General features: G+C 44.7%; 1 protein-coding gene across 1 annotated transcript in view; it reads right to left on the bottom strand.

Moving 5' to 3' along the window:
- The window catches only part of LOC132416034 (zinc finger protein 560-like), a 30,211-nt gene extending 25,347 nt beyond the window's left edge, over positions 1–4,864 (bottom strand). The window contains exons 1-3 of the mRNA XM_059999279.2: positions 4,829–4,864; positions 4,374–4,479; positions 2,171–2,208 (exon numbers count right to left, since the gene is read on the bottom strand). Of these exons, the coding sequence (XP_059855262.2) occupies positions 2,171–2,208; positions 4,374–4,479; positions 4,829–4,864 (180 nt within the window). The remainder of the gene's footprint in view (positions 1–2,170; positions 2,209–4,373; positions 4,480–4,828) is intronic.
- Positions 4,865–12,169: the final 7,305 nt, after the last annotated feature.

The following is a 12,169-nucleotide window of genomic DNA, read 5'->3' as shown; positions in this document are numbered from 1 at the left end:
ACCAACCTCAGGGCTCCCCTCCCCCAGCTTAGTGACTCTATCAGACAACCACATTTTCCCCTGAGCTAATCCACCAGCCTGACTGAAACACTCCAGTGTCCCCAAAAATCCTGGTAAGTCCATAGATATGTAAATAGGAATCAGCCTCAGCCTCATGTTTCCTCAATTATACCTAGGCCTCTTCATCCGTCTCAGTGTCTACCCTACCCTTGGAAGTCTTGACCACCTGTCAGACCATCCTCTTCTCAAATCCCCTTTCATGGCCGGTTCTCTCCCTCAACTGTGCTTGTGACACATACCACCCCTAACCAGGTGCTCTAACAAGAGACCCAGTCCTGGGGCGCCACCTTCCCTTTCCTGGACTGCTAATAGCATTACCCCCATAACCTGAAGATTCCTCCTCCCAAGTGTGATCCACAGCTCCACCTCCTCTTTTTTTAATTAATTAATTAATTTTTGGCTGTGTTGGATCTTCGTTGATGCGTGCAGGCTTTTTCAAGTTGCGGCGAGCTGGGGCTACTCCCCGATGCAGTGCGCAGGCCTCTCACTGAGGTGGCTTCTCTTTGTTGCAGAGCAACAGCTCTAGAGCGCAGGCTCAGTAGTTGTGGCGCATGGGCTTAGGTGCTCTGCAGCATGTGGGATCTTCCCGGAACAGGGCTCAAACCCGTGTCCCCTGCATTGGCAGGCGGATTCTTTTTTTTTTTTTTAACATCTTTATTGGAGTATAATTGCTTTAAATGGTGTGTTAGTTTCTGCTGTATAACCACGTGAATCAGCTATACATATACATATATCCCCATATCCCCTCCCTCTTGCATCTCCCTCCCACCCTCCCTATCCCACCCCTCTAGGTGGTCACAAAGCACTGAGCTGATCTCCCTGCACTATGCAGCTGCTTCCCACTAGCTATCTGTCTATTTTACGTTTGGTAGTGTATATATGTCCATGCCACTCTCTCACTTTGTCCCAGCTTACCCTTCCCCCTCCCCATGTTCTCAAGTCCATTGTCTACGTCTGCGTCTTTATTCCTGTCCTGCCCCTAGGTTCCTCAGAACCATTTTTTAAAAAATATTCCATATATATGTGTCAGCATACGGTATTTGTTTTTCTCTTTCTGACTTACTTCACTCTGTATGACAGTCTCTAGGTCGATCCACCTCACTACAAATAACTCAATTTCGTTTCTTTTTATAGCTGAGTAATATTCCAATTGTACATATGTGCCACATCTTTATCCATTCTGTTATCTGTTGATGGACACTTAGGTTGCTTCCATGTCTGGCAGGCGGATTCTTAACCACTGTGCCACCAGGGAATTCCCTCCACCTCCTCTTGGATACACAGAGTAGCCACCACCATTTGGATGTCTCCACCCTGAACCATTCCCTGGAGTTTCAGACATTTATGTCCAGCTGCCAACTTGATGCCTTCAAGCAGTATTCTCTGAAACATCTCAGATTCTTAACATGGCTAATAAAACCCCAAACTCCAAATAGTCCCATTAAAAATTATCGCCAACCTTCCTTTTTTCCTTCCAAAACCTCAGGGTAATCCCTGACTCCTACCTTTTTCTCTCTCACCCTCAACATTAGAAAATCCAGTCAGCCATACACAAAAACAGATCCAGAATCCAAACACTTCTCCCACTTCCATGGCCACCACACTGTCCAGTCACCACCAATACTCATCTGGACTATTGCAGTAGCCTCATCCCTGGTCTTCCTGCTTCCTCCCTCACTCCCTCAAATCTGTTCTCCACTCTGCAGCCAGAGAGAGCCTGCTAAGACCTGAGTCACATAACCTCATTGTTCTCATCCCACTGCTCCCATCCCTCTAGGAAAACATCCAGCTTCTCAGCCTACCATTCCAGGCCTGACTCTTCCTCTCCCGACTGCCACAAAGGAAAGAGAAACACCGAACACTCCCAGCTCAGCCTCACCTTCAAGCACTTGGACATGCTGCTACCTGTGCCTGGGATAAACGACCACACCTCATTCCCGTGGGTGCCAGACATAGGAATTATTTCATATGAACTCTGGCCTAGGGTTTGGCGTTTCTCAAGAGTCCTCAGGCCAAAGGGCTAGGAGAGTGGCAGTCTGAGTCCTAGAGCATCACAATCCCAGAGAACATGTGTGTGTGAGGAGGTTGGGACTGGTGAGAGCCCACTCACCTGTGTAGGGTCCTTAAGCACGTCTATGGCCATGGAACCTGTGGGAAGAGGGAAACTGTGAGAAGCAAGCCACCATGGAAGGGCTCCATGGGCTCAGGCCTCCCTTGTACCCTTGCATAGCCCTGGAACCAAGTGACCTTGGGCTTACCGTACCCTGGCCTTCAGTAATGCCTCTTGCCAGTTGTGTGACTTTGGAGAAGGACTCACACTTCCTGTGACTCACTGTCCTCATCACCCCTTTTCCAGTTTGGGGGACTTTAAAAACCCTGACTCAGACCATGGTCCTCCTTTGTTCACAAGCTTCCATGGTTCTAAGCACCGTAAGAACCTAGGTACACCTCCTCCACCTGCCATTCCAGGCGTGACTCCCCTTCACACTCTGTTCTGTACAGACACAACATGAAGCCCAGGTTTCCCCAACAGTCCTGGACCAGTAGCCCCTCCAAGCCTTTGCACATGCTGATCCCGCTGCTTGTAACACTCCCACACCTCATCACACTGACTTTCAGAAACGGGCCCCCTCTCACACCCCTGCAGGTGCTGGATGTTCAGGCCTAGGCTTCAGTGATCTGAACAGGCTCCCAGTATTTGGGGCTTTAGGATTCAAAAGTGGGGGTGGTTCGGGTGAAGGCCTGAAGGTCTCAGCACCAACTTGTGTCAGGTCCATCAGTGAGGCTTCTGAGAACTGAGCCTGTGGGCGGACAGTGACGGGAGTGACGGGTGACCAGGGTGGGGATTCCAACGCCACCACTTCCAGCCCAGCCCCGACGTGCAGTCCCCCTCCGAGCCTCAGATTCACCTCTTTGCAGTGAGGACAACACTTTCTCTCGACTTTTCAGCCTCCCGTTGCCTCCAACCTGACCCAGCGATCGGGAGCTACCGATCAAGTAAACCAGACCGAAGCCAGTCAAAATGACCGCCACAAAGTGAGACCGGAAGTCCCGCCCCTATCTTTCACGCCAAGCACGGATTGCCCCTGTCCTGTGCCTTCATTGGATCAGCGCTGCTGCCGCTCTGCGCAAAGCGCTCTGGGTAATATAGTCGCAGCTCCTAATGCGGTAAAGGGCGCGTGCCTCATCCCCTGCAAGCCACAGAAAAGGCGCTTTGCTTTTTCTCAAAGGGAAGGCGCCCGGATTTCTGGGCAGTGTTGTCAGCAATCGAGCCAACGCCAAAGTGTCGATACATATTATTTCATAGTCCATCGAGCTCAGCATGCTCCTAGAGGCTAAACGTATTATTTCCAATGCTCCAAAGGCTACAAATCCAAATGGAATTATCATTCCATGGTGTCACTGAGACCCAAAGTGCTTCCACACCTAGCTGTTATCTAGGATGTTCCACACCTAGGATAGGATGTTACCTCCAAATGTGATTCTTTTTCATTCTTGAAAATACTGAGCATTCCCTTCCAGCTTAGAGGGAAAACTGGAGAGGACATGTAGAGTTACCAAAATGGTGAAAATGAACAGGGATCTATGGTGGCGTGTTCATTCACTGCTCTAACAAATGTTCAGTGGACATCTGTTCTAGGCGCATGGGAGACATCATGAAACAATTGAGACAAAACCTCCTGCCCTCACGGGGCTTATATTATTTTTGAGGAAGACAGGCAACATGAAAGAAGAAATACTAAGTTATATAATAAGTAGAATGTAGTAGGTAGAATGGATAGGAGTGATTGTGTGCTGAGAAGTAGGGAGATAGGCTGTAAGATTACACAGTGCAGTAAGGGAGGTCTCTTTAGTAAGAAGATAATTGAGTAAACACTAGAAGGAGGTGAGGAATGAGCCATGTAGGGTTTTCTGTTTTCTTTTTAAGTTCCAGGCAGAAGAAACAAGTGGCTTGGGGCCCTCTGTGGGTGGAGCTTGGCCGGGGTTTGTGATCACCTGCATCCTGGGGCTTCCTCACAGGGTCCCTTATCAGTGGAGGGACTAGGACCCCCAGGTGGCCATTTCTCTGTTTTACACACTGCAGAGACCTTCAGGAATGTCGGTGAGAACCCCTTGGAGTGAGCAAACCTCCAGCCCTGTGGACTGGGGCCTGGCACAGCATGCAGCATTGCCTTTCCTGGAACACTGCTTCTCTGAGTTTGATCTTTGAACCAGAGGCAACCGCATCACATGGGAACTCTTTAGAAGTGAAACTTCTCATTTGTGAACCCAGAACTACTGAATCAGACACTCTGGGGTTAAGGAGAAGTCACAAGTCAGGATGGCTGCTGCTGGCAGGCTGGCCCCTCCTCGGGCGCCTCCTGGCGGCTGCTGGTCAAGGTTGGGACTCGGCCTAGGAGCCAGCATGGAGCACTCGGCCTGTGGAGGGAGAAGTGGAGGCAACCTCTGGAGCCAAAGGTCAAGACTTAGTCCCCTGGGCGGAAAGCGGGACGCAGCTCCTGACCAACTGAGTGATGGGGACTCAGCTTCTGAGACCAGGTGCTGAGAGGAGCCAGGGACTTAGGCTGGTTTCCTACCCTGGGAAAGCGCCCTTGAGAGGACTAAGCATCCTCTCAGGGGCCTGTCGGTTCTCCCTACTAGCAGGAGACCAATTAGCTACAAGAACTGACAGGGAAAGTTAAAAAGAACTTTAAAACGAGTTGAAGAGAAAGTTTCCATCTGCTGTGGGTCAGCTGTGCCTGTGACAAGTTCCTCTGAACCCCTCTACCAGCAGCCACCGGCCCTCTGGAGAAGGGGCATGCATGCTGGGGCACAGGGTTACTTCTAAGGTGTGGTCTCTCTGGAGTCTCCACTGAACACCCAGGGTGTTCAGGGAGGAGGGCTCTCCCCTCTGGCTGCTCAGGATTCAAATGAATCTCACACTGTAGACCTCTGCAACCCCCATTCGGTGCTCAGCCCCCAGCAACCGTTCTCACCAGGTCTTATAGAATCTTGTCCAGGGAATTCCCTGGCGGGCCAGTGGTTAGGACTCTGTGCTTCCAGTGTAGGGGCATGGGTTTGATCCCTGGTCGTAGAATTAAGATCCCACAAGCAGAGTGGCCAAAAAAAAAGCCAGGGGAACCCATACAGATTTCTGTGGCTGCTTCTCTATACATATCCCATTTTATGGGAGGCCTACACGCAATTGCCTGAGCAGCCTGAAGCTCTGATCTCTGTTGATTCCACCCTATCCTCTCTGGCCTGCACTTCCAGGAATAGTTGTTTTGGAAAATGGGGAACCGGGTGGGAAGAGTAACCGATTGCTTTGATTTGACCAGATTGTCTTGCTTTTAGCACTGAAAGTCCCAGGTACTGGGAACACTCTTCCCATGACAAAAGTCTCAGTGTTCAGTGATTGGTACAGGAGTTTATAGCAAAGTACAAAACTCATACAGTGGCCAAAAAATATGGGCTGAAAGCAAAAGTTTTTTTTTTTTTTTTTGCGGTACACGGGCCTCTCACTGTTGTGGCCTCTCCCTTTGCGGAGCACAGGCTCCGGACGCGCAGGCTCAGCGGCCATGGCTCACGGGCCCAGCCACTCCGTGGCATGTGGGATCTTCCCAGACCGGGGCACAAACCCATGTCCCCTGCATCGGCAGGCAGACCCCCAACCACTGCGCCACAAGGGAAGGCCCGTAAAAGTGTTTTTAATGTCAAATAGATATGGTATAGATGACCTGTTTTCTGTAGTTGCTGTAGCTGACCCAGTTCACACCTGAATAATTTTATGGTGAAGCATCATATATGAATTATACCTTAACTTCATTATACCTAATGTATATAATTAATCAATGAAGCCACAGAAAATGAAGCAGTTTCCTTATCCACATTGATCCCACCCCATCTCACAGTCAGAACGACCTCACAGAGCAGTGACCTTCGCTGACCTGCTCTAAATTCTGTCTCAGTTCTTTCTTCTTGCATGTCTGTCCCTGATGTGTTTTCTATCATTGCTGTAAAAAAAAAATTACCACGAACTTAGCAGCTTAAAACAACACATCTTTCACAGTCTCTGTAGATCACAAGTTCGAGGGCTCAACTAGGTCTTCCGCATAGGGTCTCACAAGACCAAAAATCAAGGTACTGGCTAGGATGGCAGTTTTCATCTGGGGCCCTGGGTGCTCTTCCAGGATCATTGTTTTTGTTTTGTAGAATTCGTTTCCTGCGCATGGTTTCCATGTGATCTCCTTGATGTTCAAATTAGCAACAGTGGGTTGAGTGCTTCTCTCATGCTTTGACTCTCTCTTTTTTTCCTCTTTTACCACCAGCCAAAGTTATCTGCTTCTAAGGGTTCATGAGATTAGAATAGGTCCACCCAGACAATCTAGGAAAATCTCCTTATTTGAAGGTCAGTTGATTAGTAATTTTACTTACATATGCAAAGTCTCATTACCATGTAACCTAATATATTCATGGGAGTAACACCAAGAGGCAAAAGATAGTAGGTTCCAAAATTCTGCCTACCGCAGTTCCCTTTCATCTGTAAGCTTATCTGTATCTATATATCCATATCTATCTGTAGGTTCTATAGCAGATTTTATATTTTCTTTACAGTAGGTCTGGAATTATTTATATGAATTTAGTAACAATTTATCCACACAACTCAGCTTTCCTCACGTCAATTTAGAACATGAGAAAACTTATTATTACAGGCTCTGGATGCCAGCCACCACTGCACAGCACAACCTGACTCAAATTATGGTTTGTTGGACTTTCAGACAATGGTCCTAATCATAATAGTTTGCTTCCAAGTAATTCTGATTATTCCTGGTTTTGAAAACAAATGAATCATTTTGGAGAAAGTTTTAATTTTATTTCACTCACTTTTATGGATTTATCTTTCTACTTTACCTAATATTCCCCTGGGGCTTCATATGCTGGGTCTGTGAGGAATTAATACTGACTTCTGTTGACATCTCACTCCTGTCCATGATGACGAACAGACCTGGGACTTAAGCCTAATACCCAGTCTTTTTTTCTTTTTAATCAACGTTCCATTTACACAACTCTTTTTCTTCGTGTTTTCATTGCAGTAAGTCAGGTATTTTTTTTTTAGCTGCATTAAAATTCACACGTTCTGTCTGTTTTCATATGGTGGTTGCACTTAATGTAAGAACCACACTTACATTTATCCCAATTTTTCCCTTAAAGAAAACTTAGTATGTGCATTAGTTTGCCAGGGCTGCCATAACAAAATACCACATATTGGGTGGTTTAACCAACAGAAATTTATTTTTTCACAGTTTCTGGAGCCTGGAAGTCCAATATTAAGGTATTGGAAGGTCGGTTCCTTTTGAGGCCTCTCCTTGGCTCTCTGTGTCCTCACGTGGTTGTCCTTCAGTCCATGTTGTCTGTGTCCCAATCTCCTCTTCTTATAGGGACACCAGTCATATTGGAGTAGGGCCCACCCCTATGACCTCATTTTACCTTAATTATCTCTTTAAAGACCCTATCTCCAAATACAGTCCCATTCTGAGGTACTAGGGGTTAGGACTTCCAACATATGAATTTGGGGGAAACACAATTTCACCCATAGCATTGTGAATTGGGCATAAACATAGGAAATTTTAAAATATTTATGTAGGTTTTAATGAATCTTTCTAAAGTTGATACCTATGTAACTAACTACCACTAAAGACAATACAAAAGAATATTAGCAGTGCCCATAGTCCTGAGTGATCCATTCCAGTCACCATGGGATCTTCCCCCAACACCAAGAGGAATCCCATATCCTAATTTGAAAAGTATGTATTACCTGACTTTTGAATAGTTCTTACTATGGCTTATGAGTCCTAAAAATAGAATTTGATTGTGGCTGTTATTGATCTTTATATGAATGGAATCATATATTACGTGTTCTGTTTGCCCTTATATCTTCTTCACAATAAATGCTTTTAAGATTTGCCCATGTTGGGACTTTCCTGACGGCACAGTGACTGGGAACCTCCCTGCCAGTGCAGGGGACAGGGGTTCGATCCCTGGTCTGGGAAGATCCCACCTGCAGCGGCACAACAAAGCTCATGCGCCGTAACCACTGAGCCTGTGCCCTAGAGCCTGAGAGCCACAACTACTGGGCCTGTGCGCCACAACTACTGAAGCCCGCATGCCATGGAGTCCGAGGGCCGCAGCTGTGGAGCCCAAGTGCCACAACTACTGGAGCCCGTGTGCTCTGGGGCCTGCATACCACAACTGCTGAGCTCACGTGCTGCAACTGCTGAGGCTTGCACGCCTGGAACCGGTGCTCTGCAACAGGAGAGGCTGCCACGATGAGAGGCCTGCACACTGCAGTGAGGAGTGACCCCCACTCGCCGCAACTAGGGAAAGCCCCTGTGCAGCAAGGAAAACCCAATGCAGCCAAAATAAACAAATAAATGAAGATGTGCCCATGTTATTCCATGTACCTGTGTATCATCCATTTAAATTGCTGTTGAGCAAGCAATTTATCTATCCATGCTACTGCTGATGCACCTTTGTATTGCTTTCAGTTACCAGTAATCAAAAGGATGCTGCTGTGAAAGTTTCTGTCCATGTATTCTGGTGCACATAAAAAAATGCATTTTTTACAGCAGAAGACACACTTTTCTTAAGGACTCTTCATTGGGAAGGTATAAATATCTTAAATATTTATGAACTTAATAGAGGAACTTAAAATATATAAGGCAAAATAAATGATAATATACAAATTACAATTATAATTGGAGATTTTAACATTTCTTTCTCATGAATAGTTAGAACAAGTAGACAAAAACCAAATGAGTACAGAAATTTTATCTTGACTTAATTGCATTTGTAAACAATATACCCAAAATTATTTGAACACACATTCTTTTTCAAGTGAACATAGACTATTCCTAAAGATAGGCATATACTGTGTGAAAAAATAAGTCTCAGCAAATTTCAAAAGATTGAACACATACAATGGAATTAAAGTAGAAACCAAAAACTAATGTATCTAGAAAGTCCTTAAATATATATATATATATATTTTTTTTTTACATCTTTATTGGAGTATAATTGCTTTACAATGGTGTGTTAGTTTCTGCTTTATAACAAAGCGAATCAGTTATACATATACATATGTTTCCATATCTCTTCCCTCTTGCATCTCCCTCCCTCCCACCCTCCCTATCCCACCCTCTAGGTGGTCACAAACCACCGAGCTGATCTCCCTGTGCTATGCGGCTGCTTCCCACTAGCTATCTATTTTACGTTTGGTAGTGTATATATGTCCATGCCACTCTCTTGCTTGGTCACAGCTTACCCTTCCCCCTCCCCATATCCTCAAGTCCATTCTCTAGTAGGTCTGTGCCTTTATTCCTGCCTTACCCCTAGGTTCTTCATGACATTTTTTTTTCTTAAATTCCATATATATGTGTTAGCATATGGTATTTGTCTTTCTCTTTCTGACTTACTTCACTCTGTATGACAGACCCTAGGTCCATCCACCTCATTACAAATAGCTCAATTTTGTTTCTTTTTATGGCTGAGTAATATTCCATTGTATATATGTGCCACATCTTCTTTATCCATTCATCTGATGATGGACACTTAGGTTGTTTCCATCTCGTGGCTATTGTACATAGAGCTGCAATGAACATTTTGGTACGTGACTCTTTCTGAATTATGGTTTTCTCAGGGTATATGCCCAGTAGTGGGATTGCTGGGTCATATGGTAGTTCTATTTGTAGTTTTTTAAGGAACCTCCATACTGTTCTCCATAGTGGCTGTACCAATTCACATTCCCACCAGCAGTGCAAGAGTGTTCCCTTTTCTCCACACCCTCTCCAGCATTTATTGTTTCTAGATTTTTTGATGATGGCCATTCTGACCGGTGTGAGATGATATCTCATTGTAGTTTTGATTTGAATTTCTCTAATGATTAATGATGTTGAGCATTCTTTCATGTGTTTGTTGGCAGTCTGTATATCTTCTTTGGAGAAATGTCTATTTAGGTCTTCTGCCCATTTTTGGATTGGGTTGTTTGTTTTTTTGTTAGTATTTGCCTTATATATTGAGGTGCTCCTATGTTGGGTGCATAAATATTTATATAAATGTTATATCTTCTTCTTGGATTGATCCCTTGATCATTATGTAGTGTCCTTCCTTATCTCTTCTAACAGTCTTTATTTTAAAGTCTATTTTATCTGATATGAGTATTGCTACTCCAGCTTTCTTTTGATTTCCATTTGCATGGAATATCTTTTTCCATCCCTTCACTTTCAGTCTGTATGTGTCCCTATGTCTGAAGTGGGTCTCTTGTAGACAGCATACATATGGGTCTTGTTTTTTATCCATTTAACTAGTCTGTGTCTTTTGGTTGGAGCATTTAATCCATTTACATTCAAGGTTATTATCAATATGTGTGTTCCTATTACCATTTTCTTAATTTTGGGGGGCTTGTTTTTGTAAGTGTTCTTCTTCTGCTGTGTTTCCCACCTAGAGAAGTTCCTTTAGCATTTGCTGTAAAGCTGGTTTGGTGGTGCTGAATTCTCTTAGCTTTTGCTTGTCTGAAAAGCTTTTGATTTCTCTGTTGAATCTGAATGAGATCCTTGCTGTGTAGAATAATCTTGGTTGTAGGTTTTTCTCTCATCACTTTAAGTATATCCTGTCACTCCCTTCTGGCCTGCAGCGTTTCTGCTGAAAAATCGGCTGATAACCTTATGGGGATTCCTTTGTATGTTATTTTTTGCTTTTCCCTTGATGGTTTTATATTTTTTCTTTGAATTTAATTTTTGTTAGCTTGATTAATGTGTCTTGGTGTGTTTCTCCTAGGGTTTCTCCTGTACGGGACTCTCTGTGCTTCCTGGACTTAGGTGAGTATTTCCTTTCCCATGGTAGGGAAGTTTTCCACTCTAATCTCTTCAAATATTTTCTCAGACCCTTTCTTTTTCTCTTCTTCTTCTGGGACCCCTATAATCTGAATGTTGGTGCATTTAGTATTGTCCTAGAGGTCTCTGAGATTGTCTTCAATTATTTTCATTCTTTTTTCTTTATTCTGCTCCTTGGCAGTTATTTCCACAATTCTGTCTTCCAGCTCACTTATTCATTTTTTTGCCTCAGTTATTCTATTGGTTCCTTCTAGTGTATCTTTCATTTCCGTTATTGTGTTGTTCATCTCTGTTTGTTCTTTAGTTCTTCTAGATCTTTGTTAAACATTTATTGTATTTTCTCAAACTGTGCCTCCATTCTATTTCTGAGATTCTGGATCATGTTTACTGTCACTACTCTGAATTCTTTTTCAGGTAGGCTGCCTATTTCCTCTTCATTTATTTGGTCTTGTCTGTTTTTACCTTGCTCCTTCATCTGTGACATAGTTTCTGGTCATCTGGGTTTTTTTGTTTGTTTGTTTTTTGTTTTTTTTGATGGGTGGGACTGTGTTCCTGTCTTACTGGTTGTTTGGCCTGAGGCTTCCAGCACTGGAGTTTGTAGGCCAGTCACTCAGGGGTTCCTCCCAACTCCTTGGGCACCGAAGTCGCCCACCAGCATCTGGCAGGTGCCCTAGTTGTGGGGAGATGCGAAATCCATGTCCTCCCCCATTGCCATCTTGACCTATAGACAGCAGATATTGTTTTGAGAATGGTTGGTGGTGTCCTTGAGTCTGTTACAGTTCAGTGAACCTCAAGTTCTCTGTAATGCAGGAACACGTCTGAAACCACATCAATAATGGCCAATCCCCTCCATTTTGACTGCATGTACCACAGTTACTCCATTTTGATTTTTTTTTTGTGTGTGTGTGTGTGATATGCGGGCCTCTCACTGCTGTGGCATCTCCTGCTGCGGAGCACAGGCTCCGGATGTGCAGGCTCAGCGGCCATGGCTCACAGGCCCAGCTGCTCCGTGGCATGTGGGATCTTCCTGGACTGGGGCATGAACCCACGTCCCCTGCATTTGCAGGCGGACTCTCAACCACTGCACCACAAGGGAAGCCCTCCATTTTGATTTATAAATACATTATTTTCTTTAATGGTGAAAGCAGATCTACAATGCATGTTTGACAGACCTCAAAATAGGATGTTCTAGTTAGCATAAAGTTCAAGCTAAATCTCATATAAGCTAGAATGACTTTCCA

This window comes from Delphinus delphis, chromosome 20, assembly GCF_949987515.2.
Source record: "Delphinus delphis chromosome 20, mDelDel1.2, whole genome shotgun sequence".
NCBI lineage: Eukaryota > Metazoa > Chordata > Mammalia > Artiodactyla > Delphinidae > Delphinus > Delphinus delphis.
The sequence above is the reverse complement of the archived record's forward strand: the minus strand, read 5'-3'. Positions and strand labels throughout refer to the sequence as shown.